At 42.0% G+C, this 25,439-nt stretch overlaps 3 protein-coding genes across 6 annotated transcripts; 1 reads left to right on the forward strand and 2 right to left on the reverse strand.

Moving 5' to 3' along the window:
• Window positions 1–1,119: 1,119 nt before the first annotated feature.
• Window positions 1,120–6,822, reverse strand: atp1b4 (ATPase Na+/K+ transporting subunit beta 4). The gene is made up of 9 exons (XM_068715097.1): window positions 6,638–6,822; window positions 6,374–6,442; window positions 5,501–5,717; window positions 3,850–3,978; window positions 3,603–3,707; window positions 3,057–3,256; window positions 2,440–2,496; window positions 2,254–2,346; window positions 1,120–2,165 (listed from the first exon to the last, which is right to left on the reverse strand). Exons 2-9 carry the CDS (start codon window positions 6,437–6,439, stop codon window positions 2,004–2,006), a joined length of 1,029 nt encoding a protein of 342 aa, XP_068571198.1. The 5' UTR covers window positions 6,440–6,442; window positions 6,638–6,822; the 3' UTR covers window positions 1,120–2,003.
• Window positions 6,823–9,640: 2,818 nt separating this feature from the next.
• Window positions 9,641–19,013, forward strand: tmem255a (transmembrane protein 255A). 3 transcript variants are annotated; one of them, XM_068715098.1, is made up of 10 exons: window positions 9,641–9,966; window positions 12,422–12,564; window positions 13,076–13,138; window positions 14,741–14,830; window positions 15,801–15,866; window positions 16,034–16,122; window positions 16,302–16,373; window positions 16,699–16,861; window positions 17,042–17,188; window positions 17,623–19,013. In XM_068715098.1, the coding sequence occupies exons 1-10, from the start codon at window positions 9,909–9,911 to the stop codon at window positions 17,767–17,769; spliced, it is 1,038 nt and encodes a 345-aa protein (XP_068571199.1). In that variant the 5' UTR covers window positions 9,641–9,908; the 3' UTR covers window positions 17,770–19,013. The 3 variants fall into 3 exon arrangements, with proteins under 3 accessions (XP_068571199.1, XP_068571200.1, XP_068571201.1); XM_068715099.1 differs by having other exon boundaries at window positions 17,626–19,013; XM_068715100.1 differs by lacking the exon at window positions 16,302–16,373.
• A 630-nt stretch (window positions 19,014–19,643) lies between these two features.
• zbtb33 (zinc finger and BTB domain containing 33) lies at window positions 19,644–24,702 on the reverse strand. 2 transcript variants are annotated; one of them, XM_068715101.1, is made up of 2 exons: window positions 24,256–24,702; window positions 19,644–23,041 (listed from the first exon to the last, which is right to left on the reverse strand). In XM_068715101.1, exons 1-2 carry the CDS (start codon window positions 24,563–24,565, stop codon window positions 21,150–21,152), a joined length of 2,202 nt encoding a protein of 733 aa, XP_068571202.1. In that variant the 5' UTR covers window positions 24,566–24,702; the 3' UTR covers window positions 19,644–21,149. The 2 variants fall into 2 exon arrangements, with proteins under 2 accessions (XP_068571202.1, XP_068571203.1); XM_068715102.1 differs by lacking the exon at window positions 24,256–24,702 and adding an exon at window positions 23,858–24,147.
• Between the last annotated feature and the right edge of the window lie 737 nt (window positions 24,703–25,439).

Consider the following 25,439-nt stretch of genomic DNA (forward strand, 5'->3'; position numbering starts at 1 on the left):
TTTTGGTGTCCTTGAACTATTTTTTACATTTCTTCTGCCGTTATAAAACTCATGTTAGAACGGTTTAAAAGTGTCGTAACCCTTTTCTTTACCATAAACGGGGCCTACACTTCTGAAGTAAATACAGAGTTGACCACAATGTGGGTTTGTCGGTTGATCCAGCACTTTGGTCCGGACTGAAATATCTCAACAACTGTACAAAATGTAATACAAATACTCACGTTCCCCATGAGCTTCACGTGTGTGGTTTTAAGTGAAACATCTCAACAACTTGTATCCCCCAGCCCAATGTCCTCTTATGACACGTTCAAGAGACCTTTGAAAAGGGATTCATGTTCTCAGCCTTGGTCAAATGTTAAATGTACGTTTCCTTGGGTCAATATGTTGAAATCACCCACCTACAGCTTTAAGCCGACTGATGTTTTACTTCTTCAAACCTACGCCCTCAAATTTGCGGGCAAGACAGTTTTCTCGAATTCAGACTTTCATATAACCACAGTGGCAGAATGTATTTTTATCATTCTGGATTTGAAACGTCCGTTTGCTTTCGTTCTTTTGCATTTTGAACTGAGAACCTGGGAACAAAGGTAGGACCACATTCATGTCCCCCTCAGGATGACTTCTAATAACCTTCTCCTATACAACTTAAGTCATCCTCATCACAAATATGACTAACGGCATTCACAGTAGCTAATAAGCTAAACTAAGATGTGTTAGCATTTAGCTCAAATCCCCACTGCAGCTAACATGCTGCAGATTCTTTGCTTTCTTTTTTTACAACCATAATGATATATTTCATGTTGTAGAAGTTATGGGAGAGACGTGAGCTATATGTTCCCTTTGTTAGGCCTAAAGTAGACCTCTCATAAATAAAGAGTTAAACTCCAGTAACAGAAACACATTACAATACAAATGCATTGTATTTAACCATATTTTATGAAGTTCTTAATGTGTAATTTTCAGTTCAATCAGTTCAAGGTTATAAAGTTGGTTAACGACTCCAAAAGAATGTAAAGTTTAACAGCAAGCATTCCCTAAATGATACTATTTGTAGAGTTTTACTGAAAATGAAAGAGTTTAGATGTGTTACAAGTGTTGTGGAAGAAAACTTACAGTACATACCAGAATATTGTATTTATTATAAGAACTATAATAGGAATAAATACAACATTGATACCATGTTTAGTAGCAAAGTTCAGACAGAGATTAATACTATCACAAAACAGTTATTTTTTTAAATGGTACAGACCTTTCACAAACTATTTCACAGTACAGTATGTCTCTTTATTGATCAGTCTTGTGTAGTATTTCATTTTCAAAAGCAAATGTTTTTACAAAAGAAGGCAAGAAGTGGCTTGTGATGCTTTATCATAAATGTATAATACTGCTCTATTCAACAAAAATATAGTAATAGTGTATTTGCAGTCATTTACTATGTCTTTTTTTTTTACTGTGTAAGTACAGTACAAGTCCTGCTTTCAGTGTTTGCATGATAGATAATTCTTACAATATACATGTTTGAAAAATATAATTCAAAACAAATTAGTACACATTGTCACACAAAACTGTGCTCACAAAACCATGATCTAACCTGATACACCAATATTTCTAATCTCCTAGTAATGTTTTAAGTCATAATTGGATTTGCATAGCCAGAAATGCTAACTATTGGGCAGAGTGTAATTTAGTTTGATTAATCTTGCTAATCATTACAAAATATCAGGAATTGTAACTCACTCTATGACACTTGTCCTGTGCTCAGCGATGTTTTGTTGTGGGTGCCAGTAGCACGCTCAGGGTACAAAGATACAGCAGAAACACAAGAGGAAATATCTACTTCTTGAGGAATTTGTTTCACAACAAAAGGTGTGGATATTTAAGTAAAAGATGAGGAGAGGGAAATTACATATTTCATGGAAAATAATGGTTCAACATATTTTTTTCTTGTACATTTTCCTGCCTCGTTGTCACGGGAGCATCCTGCTGGCAGCGATATCTTTGCCTTACGCTCCGACATCCAAGGAGAAGGTCACACTGCCCAGGTAGCGGTCAGTGGGCGAGTCGTTGATGATGCCCTTTCCATTCAGTTTGCATTGTACTTGGATGTGAGTGTCGTACTGCGCTAATGCAAAGCGCACAGCCACCACCGGTGCAGAGTAGTTTGCCTGAGACAGAAGTGACACAACACAAGTTATTTCATATTCGATTAAAGTTGTGCTGTATTCGATCCACAAAGATGAAACTCTCACTCACATGTCTGGACTTCCCATAGTATGGATAGTACTTCAGGTCAAAAAAGCTTTTAGGGAAAAATTGGATTTCTCCCAAAGCTTCTGGAGGTCCTTTCTGAAAGAGGAAGAAGTTATATTTTTTGGGGGATTTTCAGACATTAACTCTATGATAATATTACAAGCAAGAGTGTGTTGATGATTACTGTACCTTAACTCCACAAGTCACGTTCACTGGTTTGCCCTGGCCAGGTAAGTAACCAAGAATCTATTGAAAAAAGTAAGAACAGTAAGAAACAAAGTTCTCTTCAACGCCTATTTCGGTTCTATATCTTTGTTTGACATGTCTTCAAACTGAACTCCCATGAATGTTTGCCTGACAAAGACGTTGTAGGTCAAAATGTTGCATAAATAAAAACGTTGGTAGTTTGCAAATGCCAGTGTGTGGTCAGCCTCTCATTTTCCTTTGTCTGCTATTTTTGTTGGATGGACACACAATCCACCTTCCTTGGTTCAACTCCAGCAAGATCATATACAAGTTATAAGCAAAGATTGTAATTCTAACGTGTATAAAAAAAATATATGAGAATGTGATTCTGCATAAGATGCCATTCAAAATGTTAACCAAGACAAAAAGTAGTGCACAAGTGGCTTCATGTCTGTTCATCCTCCCCCTGAAATGGCCACAAGATGTCACTCAATGATTAAACCATGAGCTTTAGCAGTCCGGTAACACACTGGGTTCCTACAGTTTTATGTCCCCTCTTTTGTTTGTACATTTAAAGGCGCACTGTTTCACGGGTTTTGGGTGACTGATGCTCGTCTTACCCGGTTCATGCGGAGGAGGATGCATGGCCTTCCCAGAGAATAGCCATAGTTGGGGTCCTGCAGCCCCGAACAGTCCCCCAACCAGGACCTCCTGAACTCACACGCTTTCCGCTCTGCGCTCTCCTCCAAGTCGTCCTGCATGAAGTATCTGTCGTGTGTGCAACGAATATTCTTCCTCTGCTGAGGGCCATCGTTATACGCTGAAAATGGAGAGCAGGGAGAAAGAAGCAGAGGGGCGGGGGGGTGGGGGGGAGAGAGGAGGGCATAAATAAACCCTTGCTACAGCAATACCCTGCCAGACTCAGGCCTCTGATTAAGGAAGCTTAACAAAAGCAGGGTGAGAAAAAAAAGAACGAATTGAATGGCTGCACTCTGCCCACAAAGAGGCTTCCCTTCCCAGCATGCCCTGCAAGAACCAAATGGAAAAAGGGGACAAAGGTAGTGAAGATGAGGATTAACTCTTTGCATGCCCGCTTAATTTTAAGGCAATTTTAACAACCTCATCTGACCCCCTCAACTTTTACATCATCCCTGCCACAGACTCACGTTTTAGATATTCATCCATAGCCCTTGCGTACTTCTTCCAGGACTTGCGATCAGTGGCGTTGAAGGCGATTTCGTGGCCTTCTAGGTGTGGGGCCATCGTCATACCTGCCAGTGGAGACCCAGAGACAGTCAACTGTGCTGAGACTCAAGTAGAAGCAGGAGACTGAAGGACAGCGGAGCAGAGAGACGAGAGGAAAGTGACAGCGGAGGATGCAGTGGAGTGGTTTGAGTTTGGGGTTTTATTTACCTGGTGGCATCACTCTATCATTGAAGGTTGGATGGTAGGGACTAATTGACCACATGAGGCAAAACATACAGCCACCAAACATGGCTGCGAGAAACAAATAAAGTACAGCGTAGAAGAGGAGGATGAGGCCTGGAAGAGGAGTAAAAAAAGAGCCGTTAGGAGGAATATTTGTGATGCAGTATTTGCACAAAAGTGTCTTGCATAACAGTCGGCGCATTTCTCAACAAACCTCTGATATGAGTGGAGAAGGACAATGAGCCATTATGAATTTCCTCAGACTGTGTGGTCTATCTGGGCTCCAGCTACTGTCCTTGATCAGGACGGTCACTAATTTGTTTACTCATACAAAAGCACTGTCCTGCCCTCATGTCTGGACTTGCAAATGACTCTTAATAACTAGTAGTTCTGGTGTAAAATTCACTATAGTGAGCTAATGTGAGAACTCCGTTACAAACCCAAGAACAATTTTCAATTAACAGTCCATTAGCAACTAATCAAGCCAAACGTGCCCTAAATTAAATGGCTTTTGCTGTGCGGGCAATTTCACAGGGGACTAGCTGCAGCCAGCCTTGCGTCCCTGGAGCCACAAAGGCCTTTCTGTTTGAGCTCAGTGAGAATTCTCCCAGCTGTCCTTTCACTCAGGAACACAGTGAACCTCCGGTTGCCATCGTAGTGAAGGTCTTTTTGCAGCCATAGAGGCCCGGCCAGCTCCAAGGAGCCCCAATCACCCCACTCTGGTATTGTTTCCCCTGTTACACACCCGTCTCACAGGACACACAGCACAGACTTCAACTCAGAGCCTTTCTTCATCGGACACATGGGCCCCACTCCTCCACAAGTGTGCACACACTAGTTTTGTAGCCGAAATGAGCTCTCGGCCCTGCCCAGGATCCAGCGTGTCAGCTCATGCGAGTAACACACACTTTCCTTGGATATTCTCTCTACACTCAGTGGGATCATGTTTGCCATTGTGTACAGTGAAGCTGAGGGAGGGGCTCAACAGCGTCACATGGCAGCAACCCTGGAATACCAAGAGGATGCTCCATCATCATTGACTCAACAAACTTGTCCAGTCTGTTGCTTCTGCCAAATAAAGTGAGCTCTATAGATCTTTTTTTTTTTTTTTTTAAAAAGGGATGAGCATCTCTACGTGTTTGACTGCAAACGAGGGGCCTTAAGCACGTTAAGTTCAGCAATGAGGTCACTAAGGCTTTGGGAAAGAGGCTGTGGAGAGCATGGTAAGATGTAGAGGAATGTGATTTCTGGCCAATGCGAGGCCCGGGACAGTGAGCGCCCGCTGGGAATGCGTCCCCAGGCAGTCTGTTTTTGTCGGGCCACTCTGAATTGTCCATGCACCTATGTAAACATTGAGCATAAGGACACACACACACTCACAGCACAGTGAGCAGAGTCACTGGACTGGAGAGACATTTCTAAGCCCCTAAAACTATCCCTGAGTGCATCTTTTAAAGACATTCAAACACTGTGTCTGCTCTTGTTGATTCAAAATGTATTAGTAAGCATTAGACATTAGATCTGTAATGATTGGACACATGCATTAAAAAAATAAAATACTTTTGCATTAATCCAAACGTTCCCCCCTCATATCAGATCCCAACAACATAGAACTTTATCTTTATCGTCAACTCACTCCAGCTCTTCCCAGAGCGACCCATGAATTCCTTGGTCTCTGCATTCCACAAGTATGTCTTAATGTCGTCTATTTTCTGGTAGAGCGTCCTCTCGGGTAACGGCCTGCGCTTCCATCTCTCAAAGTTCAGGTCTTCCTGCTCTAGAGGCTGGTGCTCGGCCAACTCCTCCTGCTCTTCCTCCAACTCCTGGCCATGTTTGAGTATCACTTTGTGAGGCTGGTGGAAAGAAGAAGGAGAGAAAAAGCCCTCACCACACATATTCTTAACTGCTAAGTTCTGCAGTCAACCTATTTTCTTTTCAAATCGCTGCAGGAAAAAAATGGCATGCCTTCCGATCCGAGTATGACAGACGATATAAACTGCCAGCGAGTGCTCTGCATATTAATGAACATCGCACTGATGGTCCTGTCCCCTGTTTCTGCAAATTATAAACCCGCTGGTGACCTCTCTGGCACTCGTTGGGAGAGCTGACCTCCTCTGAGTGGACCCTCCTGCTTGGAGCAGCAGCTGCAGACAGCAGAGCTGGAGGGTCACTCTGACAGCCAGATGTTACTCACTGACTCTCAGCATCCACAGGCCAGGACACACAGATCCCAGAGGAACCACAGGACGCTTGAATGTGTCACCAAAGAGTCACTTCATTTGGGAAAGTTTCGCTTTTAAAAGAATCTGCTGTTAAATGTTTCAAATGCTGTTATTAGCTTTAAGTGTTGTGCCAATAAAACCACTTGATTATTGACTTTATAATAACTGGGTTTTTCATTAAAAATTGATCAACTCCATTGTGGGAAAGATGCCTTAATTGACGCTTCTGCTTCAGTGAATAAAGTGATTATAAAATGTTATGTTTTCTATCTAATATCAGCACTTACAAGACCTGGTGGATGATTTTTAGGGAGCTTCTCTTCAGCTCCTCCCTCTGTGGAACTGGGCTCCATATTCTTCACAGAAGGAAAAGGTACTTGTTAAACCAATCACATCCATGCCATTGACTGAAAGCGTCACGTCTTTACATCTGCAATCTTGTCAAGTTCAACAACATTTGCACAACTTTTCACAACAATGCCAAGTCATCTAAATAACTTACTCTGCAATCAGACAAACACATTGAATTTCATTTAAAAAATCTGACATACCTGAAGTTTTCTTTGCAATAGAAACGCGTCTTAATTGTGTCGAAAGCCCTCTTGACCCCCAGAGAAAAAAAATAATGTTTGTCAAAAAGTGTTTGGGGATTTCATTAGAAAGTTTTAGGCATGCAAAGGGGACCGGTGGGGAGAACCTCCTGCAACTAAGCGCGCATCATGGTGAATGAACGCTGGACAGAGAAAAACTGGGGGTGGGATACGAAGCGCTTTTTTTTGGACCTAGAGACGTTTTGGCAGCGGCATGGATCGTGTACTGAATGCACTGCATTCAGTACACGTACACCATCAGCCATTGTCTGCTAAGCTGGGTTAAGACTGAAGCAAACCATGAATACAATATTTATGGTGTATTCCAACACAAGACACTGTTGTCAATCACTGCCTGACTGCGCACTGTACGTGCGCATAGACAGTGACACAATTAACGGTTTAAAAAAAAAAAGTATACTTTATTATTATTATTATTATTGATCGGGCATATATTTATTATGAAACAAAAGAATCATACATTTAATATTTGCATTAGGTAGACCTGTTGTCTCTGCACATGCATGCACATTGATCCAGTTGCCAACGCCAGCAGCTCCATATAGACCGCACCAGCAACTGCTTACCATAAGCTCCCCTCTGGAGAAGTTCAAGTTGTCCTCATCCCTGATCCTATCTGCACGCCGGTCACGTAACGCTCTGTTACCCCATGTAAAAAAAAAAAAGTGGGCGCGGGGGACTTTTTTTCTTCTTCTTTTACATGAAAAGAGAATTTGCGTCATGGAAAAAACTGTTCTTTGAGATTTGCGCGGCAATAACGTGCACATGTTCCTGTGCGTGCTTATGCATGTGCATGTTACAGTGAAGGCTTTCTCACCACATAAGGGAATTTTCAAGGGACCTCTCCCTATAGAAGTAATATTAATTTCATGTACCTGTCGATGCAGAGGAATTCTCTTTATCGTTTGTATGCCATTTAAAAGTGTCTTGATTGCTTCTTACCTTTAACTGCAGGCTACATATGCAATGCATTGTCCCTACAAGAGATTATAGGCTATACATGCAATAGTGCAGGGCAAGCTCCATGACCACCCAGAGGGCCCCAGGGTACAAATGAGCTGCTGCACCCCATATTGTATCTGTGGATGTCTTTTTCTTTACTGGACTATGACCTGGCCACAGATTTTGTAGATCAGTCCTGTGTTCACGCTCATGAAAACATCCAACAGATTTGATGTGTGGTAATTTGATTTAACAATGGAGCAGTCTGAGAAGTTCCGGCGGCTTGCTCCAGAGCACTGCTGTACAGTGTGTTACCTAGAAAACAGTGCCTGGATTAAATCAGCAGCCCTTTAGTCACGCTAATAGTACGCCTGCACACCAAAAAAAATAAAAAATACTCTGTCGCCTCTGAACATACTTTTGCAAGTTCCACAAAGATATATCATCACGCTCATATTGTCATCTTTTGAGAAAATGTTTGAATGGGATTTTGAGGTAGGGTTGCCATTTAGGCAACATGATATCGTGTAAGGATGTAAGTTTATATATACAGTTGTATTTCAGGCAAGAGTTGCTGTGTGTGCGCCTACAGTGTGTCCTATGTGTCCAAGTCTGTCACGGTAATTGCAACCCCCTCAAAAAGTATGCAAATAGCCTATGTTTTTTATTCAGTTAACTAAATTCTGCATTTTCAATTAATTAAATGAATATAACAAAAAAATATAATGCATAACATTTTCTAGTTAATATGTTACTGTTTTTCCATATTTGAGGGTCAAAATAATATTAGGGCCTGAATGGACTTTTTTTTTTGTCATTAGTAAAACTCCAAATTCCCAGAAAAAACCCGGAGTAGGCTACAGCTCTGTCGATGTGACAAATAAAACTGCAACCAAGTAAAGCTAAAAAAAAAAAGAGAATGATTACAAATTGTATTTTGGGAAACATACATCTAAATGTATAGCCTAAGGATGGTTTCATGATTATTTTATCTCTTGTAATTGTGTTTGCTGTGCATTTCCAGTCTCATATCTGACTTGGATTTCCTCAATGCTGCCGCTACTACAAATTAAGTACCACTGTCAACCTGTCATAGCTTACCTAAAGTAAAATATAAGATATAAAACAAAACGTATGTGGTCCCTTTTAGTTCAGACCAGAGGGAATTGTATGCAAAAAAAAAAATCGTGTTTAGAACTTTAAGCCCAAAGAGACGTACGTGAAGGCAGCATGCGTCACGTTGTTGCATAATTCACCTGCTGTTCAGTGAATGTCTGATAGCTCTTGTTGTGTTGTGTGCCTAACGCATGATGGCGCTCGATGCTCGGCCTGAATATGGTCCTGACCTGTGCCACCTCAAAACTTGTACTTTCTCCCAAACCACGACAAGGAGCTCCAAATCAAATATAAGCTACATATACTGCAGTATAAAACAATTTAAACATACTAAATATCATTTCATTGACTCCATGTGATGTATAGCAAGCTCTCACATTAACTTGTTTACCCCTGCTTTCAGTGATAGACACTCAGGTGGTGACCATGAATGCTACTGACACGTTACATTTACCTCTCTCAGTGACTTTTTTATTTTTTACTTGTATTTGCTGAATTACAAGCAAAACACTAAAACTGAACTACCTTGTTTTAAATCCCAAACCCATTATTATATTTGTTCAATTAACGTTATCTCAATTGAATGTCGTTCACCTTGTAGCTGTAACGTTGACGTTAACCGTTTCTGTACTAACATTTTCCACCGTTAATTATCTTTAAAATGCCGGAATACTAGAATATTTCGGTGGATGTTAGTTGTGTAGAGAAGATATGAGGAGACTGGGATATTAATTACTCTGACGGTTAAACATTTCGTTACACTTGCTTTGAAACAAGTTCAAGTAGTAACGACAGTTTAGAGTATAGTTGCTTTTTTGAGTATGTGTTTGACATGCGCACACACAGCCAGCAGCAGCAGCAGCAGCAGCAGCAACGACCCACCGTCCGATACCGACACACCGCGAGGACGGAGACCGACAGACGTACCACAGCCGCGGGGATGTGAGGCGAACACGGGCTGGGCGAGGACGGAGGGCGGTTGTCAGAGAATGCCACACAGCAAGCCAAGACACCGTTTGCGTTTGCTCCCGAGTCTAAAATATATAGCGAATAACCAATAACGTTGAGACGTGATTATTGTTATTTATTTATTTATTTGTGTCATTTGCAAGAGGATTGTCCAGCGGACCGCGTTAAACATCCTCCAGCCAGCATGCCTCCTGCTCAGAGCCTTCAATCCAGCAGACTGACCCTCTCTGAAACAAGCATAGGTAGGTGTGTGTGTCTGTGTGTGTGTGTGTGTGTATGTGTGTGTGTGTGTGCAAGGTCAACGGCTTGTCTGAAGCAGGTTTTATCAATTAAATAATATACTGGTTTTACTGGTTTGGCGTGTATTACGCTCCGACAGCATTCTTTTAATTCTTCCTACACACAAAGGTTAATAATTACAGCATTCACTCTTATTTTGGTCGGTTAAAAACACCAACGGTATGTCTTCTGTCTCTCACAAAAGCAGACAAAAACACTCGTTGATCTCCAGACTGGTTTTTTTCTCTGGTTTAGGCCTGCAGCGCGTCACTGCAGGCGCGGCGACGTTGAGTAACCACAGGAGCCTGGATGTTTGGCTCTGATGGTTAACTGCCTGACACACAAGATCAATGCAGGATGGCCGTTCTGCTACCATGATGATAACATGAACAAAAGGGTCTTTTTGTGTATAGGGATAATTTAGTGAATACATTTTGTACATTTTAGTGCTGCTCATAACAGGTTATTCTCACTAGATAGTACTGGCTTGTTAATAGTAGTGCTCAATCTACACAGTTGATGGTTGAAGCATTTATGTGAGTTTGCTTTAGACTTCATTTTAAGGCAATTCTGGAGAATGAAAAGTAGTCACTTAATGGAGCATCACTGGACCGGAAAGGCAGAGATAGGTTGGTGGTGTAATCATATTAAAATGGTTATGTCACACAATGCAAAGTACTGGATTGTTGTACTCAGTCTACACTGTAGAAGACGCATCCATGTACAGTTTCTTTAGACCTCATATTCATTAAAGGGCAATGTTTGAGAATGAAAAGTAGTCACCTACTGGAGCATCACTGGACTGGAGAGGCATAGATAGGTTGGTGGTGTAACCATATAGGGATGGTTATGTCACACTGAACATCACTGGATCTACTTTTGTAACAGTATTTGAGTAACGTTCAACATAAGTAATCTTAAATCTAATAACTGTACCCATACTTGAGAGTATAGTTAACATGTCTTTAGCCATGTATGAATTTGAGTTATAGCCAAAGGACGTTGATTAAATCAAATGTATCAACAATGTTATTGCTTCAACCTTATATCGACAATCAGATAATATATTAAGTGGCAAAATTGTTGTCATTTCATATGATGTTTGGCCTGAAAGCTAGCATTGGATGATGTAGTCTCTGAGATTAAAACTGAAAGGATGGGATTTTATTATTCATTTCAGTGATGCAAAAACAGCAACGTGCATTGTTTCAATTAGCTGTAATTTAGCATTTGGGACCAGGAAATAAAAACAATCTACAATACAGAATTACAATGAACATAATCCCAGACGAAATGTAGTATCATCACAATATAATTGTTACTATAATATAATTGTCGATATATTCCTAGATCATTAATCTGTTGCTATGCAGGCATCCTGGTGAGAAAACCTTTGCTTTCCCTGCTCAGTGTAGTGACTTCTTATTGACCTTTAGGTTGGAGCATCATACTTTAGCAGCAGTGACATCTGTACTGTGACTTACCAACTCTCTGTTTCCAAAAATGGATAAAAACAGAACATAGAGGTGACGTTGATGATCTATTAGTCGAGAACACCGCAGAATAAATCAAACAGGAAGAGGTAAAAAAAATAGATGGAGTAGATCAGCCAGAAGCACAATCGACCTTCCTCTGTCAGTCTGACTACTGCTGAAACAAAAGCATTAAACAAAATAGTTAAAGAAAAAATGTTGGACTGAACCAAAAGGCCCTGAATGCAAAATGCTCTCTGAGAAGAGGTTCAGACGAGTCTGTCTTAAATCGGAGTGAATGTTGTAAACCTTTGGCTCTTCGTTTTGAATCAACGGTTGTCTTTGTATTTCATTTGTGCATATTGTTAATATGTTTAGGTTATATGACTTCTGAATTGCAAACCTTTCACATATTTTGCCGTGTATTTTAATATGTTCTAATATAAATGATGGTTGTATTATTAGTATCTTGTGTTGAATGTTCTCCCGTCTGTCCTGTCGCACTAAGCCAAGTTCTTAACATTGTTGTAATGCCAACACAGTTAATTCCATTGATACCAGAATAATAACTAATTATACAGTATATGCTTACCTAGCATACATGCATCATATAGTACGTTGGCTGTAAAATGAGTCACCCTCATTTGAGCCTTTCAAAAAACATATATGAATATGTGAAGTAACAATTGTGTATTTTGTTTTAAGTTGTTTACTGTCGGCCCACAAGCCAGGTTTTTGTCTATCATGAGCAAAATAAATACTGCAACATCATTGGCCACTCGATGTAAATGTCAAAGAGAAACTCGAGTCTACTCCTGAGTCTCTTGAACTACTTTGCATTGCATCAATGCTTGTGGTGGATTTTAGTTCCAGCCTCATCCTGTGATTTCCCGTCACATACTGCCCACGTCACAGCAGTAATGCTCTCTCATTTGTCGTCTCGCAGGTTCCTTTAAGAGGAGGAAGAGGAAATCCATAATAGTGTTGGTGTTGCTGTTCATCGTATCCGTGCTCATCCTCATCTTTGGCCTGGCAGCGACTACCAGGACGCAGAACATCACAGTGGGCGGCTACTACCCAGGAGTCATTGTGAGTGCACGTCCACACCTGCATGCCACAGCAGGCAGGCCTGTCAGAGTTCATAATGAGTGAGGTGTGAGTGAAGTGAGAGTCTTTCCTGCCAGCTCTTCCCGCTCCTGCTGAAACTAATTACTGAAGGTCTCTGAGGATTGAATTTTCCCCACATTCATTATTCAGCAGCACTGTCATTAGGGGCTGAGTGAGGTAAAGTCTCTCAGTCCATAAATGTGTTTTCTTCACAATACTCGGCTTTTAGCATTCTGCCTCAATTAAAGAGCGACTAGGAAAGCAGCCACTGTATGTCAGCTACATTTCTTAGGATGTGCCTTCAGACTTCATGCTCAAATTCACTTGATTCATAGTTAAATGCATGTTGCTTATCTATCAAATTTGATGGTTTATAAGAGTATAAACACACTGAAATTCTTCCTTCAGGGCATGACAGAAACACATGTTTTATATAACTGCTTTATAATCAAATGAGATCAATGCCCTAACAGCTTTTTTCTCTTTTTTTCAGCTGGGCTTTGGCTCTTTTCTGGGAATTATCGGCGCTCATTTGATAGAGAACAAGAGGCAGATGGTAAGAGGATGTATATTACCTCACTGAGATCACTTTAAGTGCTTGGTGTCTCCCTCACAGAAAACTGTCATTAAACTGTGTATCAGCCCCAATGACCTTACGACAGCCTATAGGCCTGATTATGTTATTGAAGTGACAACAGAATGAGCAGACCTGACCCAGACTGTGAGTCCCACTTGGCCTGAGGAGGTTTGTGTATCGGAGAAAGTATCCTGGGCTTCAAGGGACATGCGGCCAGAAATAGAAGTAGGGTGTAAGTTGAGGAGGACCGATGTCTACACTGGAATGTGGGGAAGGAAACTGCAGAGTAGGGGAGCAGGTGGGAGGTGCTCGGCCGGGGACTGTCAGGGCTGCAATGAAGAATGGGTTTGTACCGTGACACCTTTTCACATAACTCAGCAAGGTTTGGATGGCTGCACACCCACAAATGATTGAGCTATGACATGTTACGCCACGTGGCCCCTAATATGTATGCCGTTTCCCATAAAATGTTATGACACACAATAAAATATGATGATTTATGTTTTGGTTTGGGGAATTAGAGGCACACAGGACTTACATTTTCAGTAGAGCTGAAATGATAAGTTGACCTACAAAAAAGGAATTGACTTTTTTGATAATCGATTAATTGCTTTATTCATTTTGAAGTGCAAATGCCAACAATTCATGGCTTGAAGGGTGTTTTATTGAATTAAATTACATATATTTGGATTTTGGACTGTTGCTTGGACAAAACAATATCTGGGTTTAGTTTATGTTTGGATATAAATATCTTTAGGGATTATTTATTCAGAGTTTAACACTCATCAGGACTGCGTGGGTGTGGTTTGATCCGATTTGTTTGACAGAGCTCTTGCAGTATGAGCAAACGATCCCACAACTGTCATCAGACTTTAATTCAACTGTTGCCTCATTGATGTGATTTACAGTTGGGTGTCGTCCACTTCAATCCAGCGAGAAGAGCACGGAGTAAAAAAACACAAATACAGAAATTCTTTCAATGTTCTTAGTTTGGCAGGAAATGGTGCGTTGATGGAGGGGCCACATCATTTAGAGTAAGAAACCAATAAAATAAGTTGTCTGGGCCTTTAAAAAAACGATAAGCCTGACTGACAATCAACACGTCACAACTCAAATCCTAAACATGTGTTTTCAACCAAATGCTGCTGGATGTATTCATGTTAGCATCATAGAAGTCTTTGTACAGCCATAAATCCGTGTTACCTCTAGCTGTTTGATCCATTATGTCACCTGCACTGCCTCCCTCCTGTGAGCTGGGCTGGCTGCAGACAGAGTGGTGTGATGTGTAATTGAATACATGCTGTCTTTCATTGAGGAGTGTAGGGGGGGGGGGGGGGGGGGGGTGCATTGTGCCAGTCATGAATAACATCACAGGACCACACAGCCTCTGCCACCCTCATCCTGTTCCATTCATAAGTATATGTACTCCTGCCTGATGATACACATTAGTGATGAAAACGTAACCCAATACAAAAGTGGTGAGAGGAAGCACTTGAAGTTGTTGCTCTTCAAGTTGAGTTTACAGTTTCAAAATCATTACACAGTGATGACGAGTGATGAAGCTGATGTTTTCCTTCACAGTTGGTGGCATCCATGGTCTTCATCAGTTTCGGAGTGGTGGCCGCCTTCTGCTGTGCTATTGTCGATGGAGTGTTTGCTGCGAGGCATATTGTAAGTATCACTGAGGCTTCTATTTATTTAACCAAACTGATAAATTATGAATATGAAACTCGTGCCCTGACTTACAACAAGCTGATTAATCAATGCCATCCACATTAAAGCTCAATATACTCTGTCTGCATTAGACATACAGTAAAACGAATGCCCTTCTGCAAGGCTTTTGCTCACATGTGGCCGTCTGCAGCAGCTGCTGCCCCCGTCTCAGCGAGACAAATATATAATGTGGTAGAGGGCGATTCTCCATGACGCAAAGTACTTCAAACGATAAATAACCACTAATGCACTCTTGAAAACAATTATGTTAAAATAAGTTATGGCTTGGTGAAAAGTGATATCAGCAGTTTTTTTGTGCACTGAACTCCAAAGAGGCTGCTGGCACAGAATGAATAAAGAGAATTAGGAGTATGATGCCGTGACAGACCGAAGAGATGATGTGATGCTGTCAGATGGTTTACATTGTCTTTTTTCTGATTCTTACATTCATCTACATTTTTGTTCTGAAATTTACTTCTCGAACTGAATCACGTTTTTGGTGCCGAAGGACAAAATTCTTTCGCTCATAATAACCACAATCATAATTTTTGTTATGTGCTATAATCATGATCTACTTCTAAAGTGCTTGCATCCAGTAAAACGTGTCCTATTCACGGGTAAAGTTTCTGACACTTCACAGGTGTTTGTTTGAGACACCTAGCGATGAATTAATAATTAATCAAATTACCACAAACTAACTGACATAATGAACCTGAATTTTCGTGTCCCCGGTGGTCTTTACCCAGTTAATAATTCAGCCTTGCTTTCTAGCATTCTATGAAGTTTTGCTGTCATTAATAATGCAGCACTAATCACATACAAGCTCTTGTCCCTTTGCTTTTGCTTCTTCTAGTTCAGTTTGGTTCATAAGTAGACCAGCGATGAATTGTGCTGTGAAATCTATAAAACAATGTTTATTGTACTGCAGGACCTCAGGCCTCTGTATGCTGGCCGCTGTGAGTATCACTCTAGTGACACTTCACCTGAACGTGATGTAAGAAACGCATTTTATTTACTCTATCTGTTTACAGAAATACTATTATTTTCATCCTCAGTGTATGTGTTAGCCCTGAAATTGTATGGGGGACATTGTTAGGAGCCAGAATCTGACCCAAAGTTAAAACAAATCACTACTTATTTGAAATCATTTTCTACCTTCAGGTGCCCTGTCAGACGTCATCGCGAACATCCTGTAACCTGCGCGTGAAGGGCAACACCTGTTACTGCTGCGACCTGTACACCTGCGGGAAGTGAGTACGCTGAGAAAACCTCTGAATCCGCGGCTGCTTACTTTGCTGTGCTGCTTTGATTGTTTGGATTGTTTGATGTGTCCTGTTGTGCCATTCTTGTGGGAGATTGTTCTGCACTGCAACGTTGATTGTATGTATTAGAAGAAGACTGTTTCTTTTCTTTTTAACCTTTGTTTCAGAGAACATCCTCTTATGGGACTTCAGAATAAAGATGTTTTGAAAAAGTTTAGAAAATCATCCATGATTTGGAAGTAGGTCCCTTTTTTTTTCTAGAACCATATTGGCGATTTAATGATCAACTCATGTTGATAAGTGATGACTAATGCAGTTGTGTGGCGTCTTTATGATGTAACTCACTATAGTTGTGCCATTTCCTCTCTGCATGTCCTTTTTGTGTCCAAACCCTCGTCCACGTCCTCTGTCTCTCCAGCTCGTCATAGACTCATTCATCACTATAAATCAAAACCTTATGTTTTTCCTTTATTGTGTCCTGAATACAAGAAGTACAAACTCAATCAGTGACCTTCGTAGCTTGACTGTATGCTGTCTCCCTCTCTGTCCCACCCATTGGTCTAGCCGTGTAGAGATGATGGGAGGCTACCACGAATACACCGACGTGAAGAGCTGCCAGGACGTGGTGCACCTCTATCACCTGCTGTGGTCCGCTACAATCCTCAACATCATCGCCCTCTTTCTGGGCATCATTACTGCGGCAGTGCTGGGAGGCTTCAAAGACCTGGTGGGTGGTACATATGTTAACCAGCAAAGAAGAGAAGACACCGTCGGACAGCTGGGCTTAAATACTGCTGAGCGTTTTGAAATAATTGTGTCTTTGTCAGTATGAGCTGAGTAAAGCAATTGTAATTCTCCGGTGTTTGAATTGATAGAAACTGATCAATATTCTTCATGTCCTTGTCAGATTCCCTCTGCTGCCTCAGAGAGTACATCTGAACCAGAGGCCATCACAGCTCCAGTCCTACCACAGCCTCCTCCAGCCACCACCACCATCAACTCATATTACAACACCGCCCCCTGCCTGCCGCCTTACACTGCATACGACCTGCAGGTAAGGAGCCAATTAAATCAGGACAGCTATGGATTTATTATTCGCGTCATCAGTGACGTCTAGTTCAGCCCAAGCGTTTCATTTAAAAGTTATGATTTTTTGAAGAACGAAATCTACGTCAAAGTGATCGGGCAATATTATCATGTGAAATGTCATTTAACTTAAAATAATAAATAGGGTAGTAAATGTATGCAGCAAAATTAAAACAGCTGATAAAGAAAGCAGTTTCAGATTAACATAAACCCAAACTAATTGATATAACGACTCTTTCACAACCTCTGCCATCTCTCTAAACTCTTTGAGGAAGATGACCTGAGAGAATAAACCCATTCAGGGACCAATTTCTTAATATCTATAAATTGAAATTGTGCACTCGGTTCTTGTACTAATGTATATTTATGTACTGTGTTCTTATCTATGTTTTGTCTCGCCAGCAGGGCTCCTGCCTGTTCCCCGACTCCTCAGGTCTCTCAGATGACTCCCAGTCTGGAGCCAGCCACCTGTGGCCCACTATGATCCCTCCGTGCTACTCTCCTCCTCACAACCACCCTGACGAGAAGCCTCCACCGTACAGCCCGTGATACGGCTTCGAGCAAAGACGGCGCCTGAAACAATTTCGGGGTTTTTCCGGATGCAGATTGAGTGGTTTGAACGCACAGTTCCTCCGAGCTTTTCCTCACAATCTTTGAGAACTGTGTTGAAGGAAAGGTGGTGAGGAAGAGGAGGACGACCACGGAGCACACTCACTTTGAGTTCAGCCCAAAACACTGAGTGTTTGTCTCCCTGGGCACCACTCACACTCATGCCTGCACTGTTTGTGTGTGTGTGTGTGTGTGTGTGTGTGTGTGTGTGTGTGTGTGTGTGCATCTACACATCAAGAGAGACAACCGGATCAAAGCCAGGACTGTTTACACATCTATCTGCCTTAATGCTTCCAGCGCTGCAGCTCTTGGTCTCCTGGACTTATTCTGTGCGAAAACTCCAAAACTCTCCTCCAGCTCATGCTTTAAGTTTAGTTCTCTTTAGTTCACATTGTAAATACTTCATTCAGGATGACATCCTCACTGTTTGCACTGTGAGGATCTGGACTGATGCTCACAGCTACGACCTTCCTGTGAGGTCGAACCCCAGTTACATCAAAGCTTTGGTGTCTCTCTCCCCCTGAAATCTGAATCAGCTAGAAAAATAAAAACTGTAGTTGTAGGCCAAAGCAGTTTCTTTAGCCGTTTAGTAGCAAAGTAGACAGCAATGGAGGTGTTACATGCTTGTAATGTATGTACAGCAGTATGGTATACAGATGCTCCTTTAGCAGTTAAGACTAATGTATACGAACAGATCATGGTATCTATTTATCAACTCTTCAGTTTATGTTCCAAAGTATCTTGGTCAATGTGTGGTGCACTTTGCAGAGCAATCTTCATGAAGAAATAAGTTATTCTGCAGTAGATGTTAAGGGAGGACGGTTAAGTTAAGTTGCACTTCAAACCCTATTTATTGTCTTTTCACTAAAAGCTGCCAAAAAGGTAAACACATATCTATGTCTCTCTCTTTGTAAGTAGTCGTAATGTCACATCTATGAGTTGAAATGTGTTGTCTCTGTCAGGCCGAGTGTGGACAGTCAGTGCTGGATTCACTGACATGAGATGGGAGATCATGAAGAGTCAAGAGGACTGTTGTTCACTGAGGAATAGAGAAGAAGAGTAAACTTAATCCATGAGACAGGTCTCTGTCAGCTTTAAGCACTGCTTCTCATCATTTAAACACATTCTCAGGGGCTGATTGTCAGTTCCTCTTTGTCTTGCCATTAAAAAAATGTTTTGTGTAATTCAAAGAGTTTCTTCTCATTCAAGGTAGCAACACCACGGTGGCTTTGATCCAGACTGAAACATTTCAACAGGTAGCCGTGAAACTCTGCAGACATTCATAGTGCCCAGAGGATGATCCCTACAGACCTCAGCGATCCCAGCTTTTCCTGTAGCGCCATCATGAGGTCGACATTTTTTGGTTTGAAGAAACTCCTCATCCTTTTGAAGGATCGCCACGACGTTTGGTGTAGATGTGCATATCCCCCTCTAAAGATGAAATTAGCTAAATAGCAAATGTTAGCATGCTAACTTGCTAAATAAATATGACTTTGGTAAACATAAACCCTGCTAACATTAGCATATTAGCTCAGAGCACCACTTGCAAGGCTAAATTTCCTGTGAAACCAGCATGACGAAATTGAGTTTACCCATTTCACTTAAAAATGTAAAAATATATATGTCTCATCACACTAGTGAGTTCAACTCTTACACCAGCTTCTGATTTTGTGTATTTCTTTCATTTTGCGAGAGGCAATGTGATTAAGGTTCTCGTGTTCATTTCAAGATGCTAGAGAAGGTCTATCATCACAACACAGTAAATAAAATGACAGATATTTAAATGCTGTTGGTGCAAGACAATTAAGTAAAAATAGTAAAAGAATAATTTATTCACCATCAGGGAACCCTTGTTGCTAATTGACAGAAAAGGAACATTTAGTTAGATGCCAACAGAACAGAGTATTTAATAACTTCATGTTGTATACCGCTATAAACCTAATAAATACATATGAAACAGTTAAAAAAAAAAAGTGGGATTAAAACAAATACTGTACATCGGACACCAACGTTAATCTGTTAATTAAAAAACAAATCTTACATGATTTTATTGAATGACAAAGAATAGATTCCCATGTTAGCACTACTTGTTTTGTTTTTTTTTAAACACTGACCAATCACTACATTTTTGATACAATGGAAAAAAAACAACAGTAAAAAAGTTAAAATATTACAGAAAAATCTTCTGCCTGATCCAACACCGAGTGCTTTCAAATAATCCTCAATGCATGTCAACCCTACCATCACACTTATGCTGGTCTCTAGCCCACTCTATGAAGGATTTTGGCATTGAAATATATATATATTAAAAATAAAGGAAACATGTTAAGCACAGGAAATCAAAATGTACAGGTGAATGAAAATAAAACGGGTTTAATCAACAAAAAAGTAAGCCAAACTTTTTCAAACCACTGAAAAATTAAATAACCATTGTATATCTTCCCCTCGCCAACAATCACACAATGAAAAAATATATTTCTAATCATAATAAACATTCTCTTGTACAGAATGAGGCTTAAAATAGTCTCAAATTGGAACAAGCAATGATCAGTTCATAAACGCCTTCCATCTGATTCATGATCCGGTAATGATAGATTCATTTTATTATGGGTCAGATCCTGTATTTTATACAAATCTGTTGAAACCACAAAATGTATTATAGTGTATCCTGTGAACAAAAAGGTCGCCTTGTTACCCACAAAATCATCTGCTGATGTTTCACATTCCTAAATAGGCAAACTGGAGCTGCTCCTAAATGCTTAGGATGTGTTCCATACACAGGTCTAATGTCACGTATTGGCCTGAATGTATAAGATGATAAAAGGGAAGTTTGTATAGATATAACTTGCCTCATACAGTGAAAAATTAAATATACATGATTTGACTTTTTATTACAGCTAGTGAGTCTTTCTTGCATGGAATCGTTTCCTTTATCCTATTACTGCGTGGTAACCACTGCTGTATGGTTTTCCTAATGTGACTATCATTCCTTCCAATGATACAAAATGATCATGTCATTACAGAAGCAGAGCAACATGAGTAAAGGTCCGGTCATATTGAGCTTTTCATCCTGCAACTATTCACGCCGTCCCACTTCAACTCAAGTTGAAGAAATTCTATCTCCAGCTTGCTCCGGCCGACTCACAGACGTTATTCTAGTGTGAATCGTCCCCAAGTTCAGTACAATATTACACCTTAAAAATGTCATTGAAGGGAAGCTGACACATACGAATCACAGAAGAATATTGTTGACATGGAACCAAGGAGGAAATGGGGGTGGGGCACCTAAAAGGCACAGGTAATGGAGCAGCGAGTGCTGCTCAGTAGGTCTCTGGTATAACAAAGTCAAACTCTGTGGCTCCCTGAGGAGGACTGTTAATGGTCGGCGCTGGTCGGGCGCGAGCACCGGGCGGCATATGAGCGTCGGGCGGCATATGAGCGTCGGGCTCGACAAAGATGTCGTCCCAGTTCAACATCCTGCTCTGCGTGGAGGAGTGGACGTCTTCGCCGACGGCGGTTATGTGATGCACGCTGCCGTCCTCCGATATGACGGGGACGCCCTGCCCGTCCGTGCTCCACGAGTACGGCTTCATCTGCACCGTTTTACACGGCAGGAGTCGGTACAAGTTGTTGTCCTTCTCGTCTTTCTCTTTCCTCCCGCTGGGATCCTGGTTGTGGGCTTGCTTGCAGTGGGTGGACAGCAGCTGGTAGTTCATGAACATTTCATTGCACACCAAGCACTGGTACCTCCGCTCTCCCGTGTGGTGGATTTCATGTTTAGTTCTGTACTCGGCCAGTGCAAAGACCTTGTTGCAGTAGCGACACGGATACTTCTTCTCCCACGAGTGGGTGTTGAAGTGTCGACGGAGACTCGTCAGACAAACGTAGGGGCGCTTGCAGACGACGCACACGTAGAACGTCTTCCCGTCCATGATGAGCTCATAGTGGTCCTCCAGCTCCGTTTTGGTCTTTTTCTTGTTTGGGCCGCCCAGCGGTGAGGTGGGTGTTTTATCCAGCGGTTTCAACGGCGTCGCCATTAACGCCCGCTTCCCTTTGTTGACTTTAGAGCCCCCTTCGCCCGGATCTTCCTTCACCGGGACAATGTCGTATGTGTTTTCTCCAATATTTGCATACACTTTACAGCCTGACGAAATCGAATCAATCTCCGTGGTTGTATTGAGTGTCACTGTCTTTTTTGCTGCTATGGCTGATTTGGGACTGTTCGTTTGATTTGCTTGGCCTTCAGACAAATCTAGGAGCTTTATTTTGAAATCCCCTTTCTGAGATGAAGTGGAGACCTGCTTCTTGTGGACTCCCGTTATATCGCTGTTTTCCGAGGACTGAGAGGCACTCGAGGGCTCGGGGGTGACATTGCTTGACCTGGCTGGCGTTGTTGGGGCACTTCCTGAGGGAAGTTTGGCCGGCGATGCCGTGTTATTGGAGCTGCTGTCAGGACTGCGCAGAGGGCTGCTGTTGGGGATGCTGGGGATCGGACCACTGATGATGGGAGGCTTTACAGGACTTTCTTTCAAGGGGGCTTTGTCTTTTGCTACGGTATGATTTGATTCTTCATTTTGCTTTGATGCTGCCTTTTCTGAATCAGCTGTATCCACATCGATGACATCACCAGATTTGGCTTTCTGACTGGCCGCTCTGGTTTGAGCATCCGTTTCTGAGACAAACATAACATCGCCGTCCGAGTCGGAGTCGTTGTCCGCCGCCTTGCTCGTCTGATTGAATTCCTCGGCAGATATGGAGAAGGACTCTGCGATGATGGGCATCATCTGTGCGGGTGTGTCACTTTTGCTCTCGGTCTCCTTTGACAAACCAGGCAGACCCTTAACTTGTGACAACGGCGACCCCAAGTTTGCAATGAACCTGACTCCCAGTATCTGTCCAGCATTGATGAGCTCCTCCAGCATGTCGGAGCGGACGCGAAAAATCTTGGCGCTGTAAATGTAATTGAGAATCTCCTCGAAGATTTCCGCTTTAATGAAGTTTAACTCGATCACTTGTCCGGCTACACTGAAGAGCTGGTGGAAATACGTACTCGAAGCAGACAGGATGGTTTTGTGAGCTCTGAATTTCTTGTCCTGTATGATAATGGTGACGTCACAAAATAATCCGTGATTCCGCTGCTCGTTCATTGACTTCAGCACAGACGCTGCATACTGCGTGTCGGTCGCAGAGATCAGCTTTAGACTCGGCATGGCTGTAGAGCGGAAAAAAAATCAAAAGAGAACAAATGATGATCACATGTATCAATCCACAAGAAAAGGCAGAAAATTACATTATGGTGACATGCAATATTTAATTAGGCACTTCGACAAAAGTTCAAGGTTTTGGCTCAAGTTCCATTTGGGTCATTTACATATCCTGCTTTTCTAGTTCTAAGAGGCAGTTATCTCTCGACAATCAAGAAAGTTTGTTCAATGGTGTCCTGAAGCCATCTGACTTTCGTTTGTTTGTGCAACAGCATGTTACACCCAGTTTTCAGTGGTATGTTTGTTTTTGTGGTCTTAAAGATGGATTGATATAAAGTTCTCGAAAAGGTGGTGTTTTAGTCTTCAATGCAACCAGGAACCGTCACAGTATGCACTTGAACATCAGTGTTTGTAGTCGTGCAAATGTTAGGCATCATAATTTCGTAGGCAACCAAAACAAGAACGTTACCGTAGCCACACGTTAGCTAACGTCACACCTCAGGTTAACAAAGTTGTAGAAACTAGCTTTGAGCTTAGTCTCGCGTGACATTGCACACGTGCAGAACTACATTTATTAGGGGACGTTTGCTACTTTAATTAATCGATTATTAATGCAATCGGTCTGATATTCAAACATCGTAACGGGCTAGCTAACAAAAGGTAACTAGCTGCATTTCCTCCTCACTTCCTCTTTAATGAGAAGCGGGCAATGCGGCCTTCTGTTTAGCCTCTTGTTAGCATGCTAGCTTCAAACACAACACCACGATGGATACGTGACATCTTGTTACGTTAAACAGCTGCACATACAACTACTTATGTTTTACCTGCAACCCTGATGTTTGCTGACAGGACTGAGCAGGACCACCGACACCGACTGTAGTATCGTAGCTGGCTACAGACAATGGCTAACAACACACAACACCCTGCCGACTGAGCTACAGCCTCATTGATGGAGCAGCCGCAAGGAGTCGCCGGCGTGTAGGATTATCAAGCACACATTTAAACCGTAATATAATTACAAGACATACAATAACAATACACCATTTGATTCATGTTAGCGTTAAAGCAACAATGAAATCGTGCCGTTATTTCAGCAGAAAACGGTTAAGTTAAAGTGTAACTGTGTACGCGCCGGGTTTAGATAACTACCGGTTCACTGCCTTCAAAATAAAAGTTTAGCGAATGCGACTATCTCTACAGACATTAAATAAGAGTACAATACCTGGAGCGATCTCTTTAGGCACAGATTCAGGTTCTCTTGCTGACGTCCCGACGGAGCTGTTGAATTCTGCATGAAGCTCATCGGACATGGTCTTTCTGCTCCTTCCCTTATATTTATCATACTTTCCCGCGTGATTTGCGATGTAATGCTGCTTCATGTTTAACCCCTTAAACAATACTTTCTGCTTGCAAATGAGGCATGTAGCGGTCGCATTCAACTCCGTGAAAAAGAACTCCATTGCCAGTGCATCTTCAAGTTTCTTGCACACCGGCTTCACGGGTCTTTCCAGTTTAACGGTATTAGAAGACATCTTGCTTCGGGCGCGTCTCCGTCACAAAACACACGTACTACTTTACAGAGAGCACCGATGTTGTTGTTGTGTAGCATCCCAAACTACTGAACACCGTGGAGTTGCTGGTTGCTCTGTTAAAAGTCCACAGACCACATTGATTTGAACTTCCGGTGTTGTGCCTGCCCGCCGAGATCGTCTTCATGTATCTCGCGGGAGGTCGCACAAAGTCACCCAGAGCCGTAGATAGAGAGAGTCGCGTCAACGATACTTGACAATAATTTTAGATTCATACTCTTGAATTGAATCTTGTGTTCGTCATGGACAGTCCACAAATGGCTCCCATCATTTCTGTATTGGAGATATACCTCTTTGTTTGAGAAGCCTTTGGAAATGATAGGAGCTGACGCTTTTATTTTTGAAAACTTACCGGATGCTCTATCCCTTATCGGTGTCTGACTTCCTGTCTCGGTCGATCTGCTCTGTGTAGATTGACGCGATAAACCCGAGCCGTGGGCTCTCGCGCACCCTTCATTATGGCAGAGTAGTGTTTGCCTTCCCTCTGTGCTTTTTCACTGCGGTTGAATGTCAAATCAGCAACACTAAATATGTTTTACACAGACATGAAATACATTACCTACTCTATGGAAAGAAAGGATATATAATAAGAGTGTCTACAAATATTACAGTGTGTGCAGGAATGAGACAGCAAAAGGCACGCGCTCAACCCAGTTAGTGAGGATTCACAATCTGAGGTGAGGCACGCCAAACGCGCCGCCCCAAACGCGCCGCCTCAAACGCGCCGCCCCAAACGCGCCGCCCCAAACAAGCCCCGCCAAACGCATCGCGTCAAACGCGCCGCCTTAAACGCGCCGCCCCAAACGCGCCGCCCCAA

Source organism: Cebidichthys violaceus, unplaced genomic scaffold (genome assembly GCF_023349555.1).
Source record: "Cebidichthys violaceus isolate CVI_PGR_0920_01 unplaced genomic scaffold, fCebVio1.0.p SCAF_2, whole genome shotgun sequence".
NCBI classification, from domain to species: domain Eukaryota; kingdom Metazoa; phylum Chordata; class Actinopteri; order Perciformes; family Stichaeidae; genus Cebidichthys; species Cebidichthys violaceus.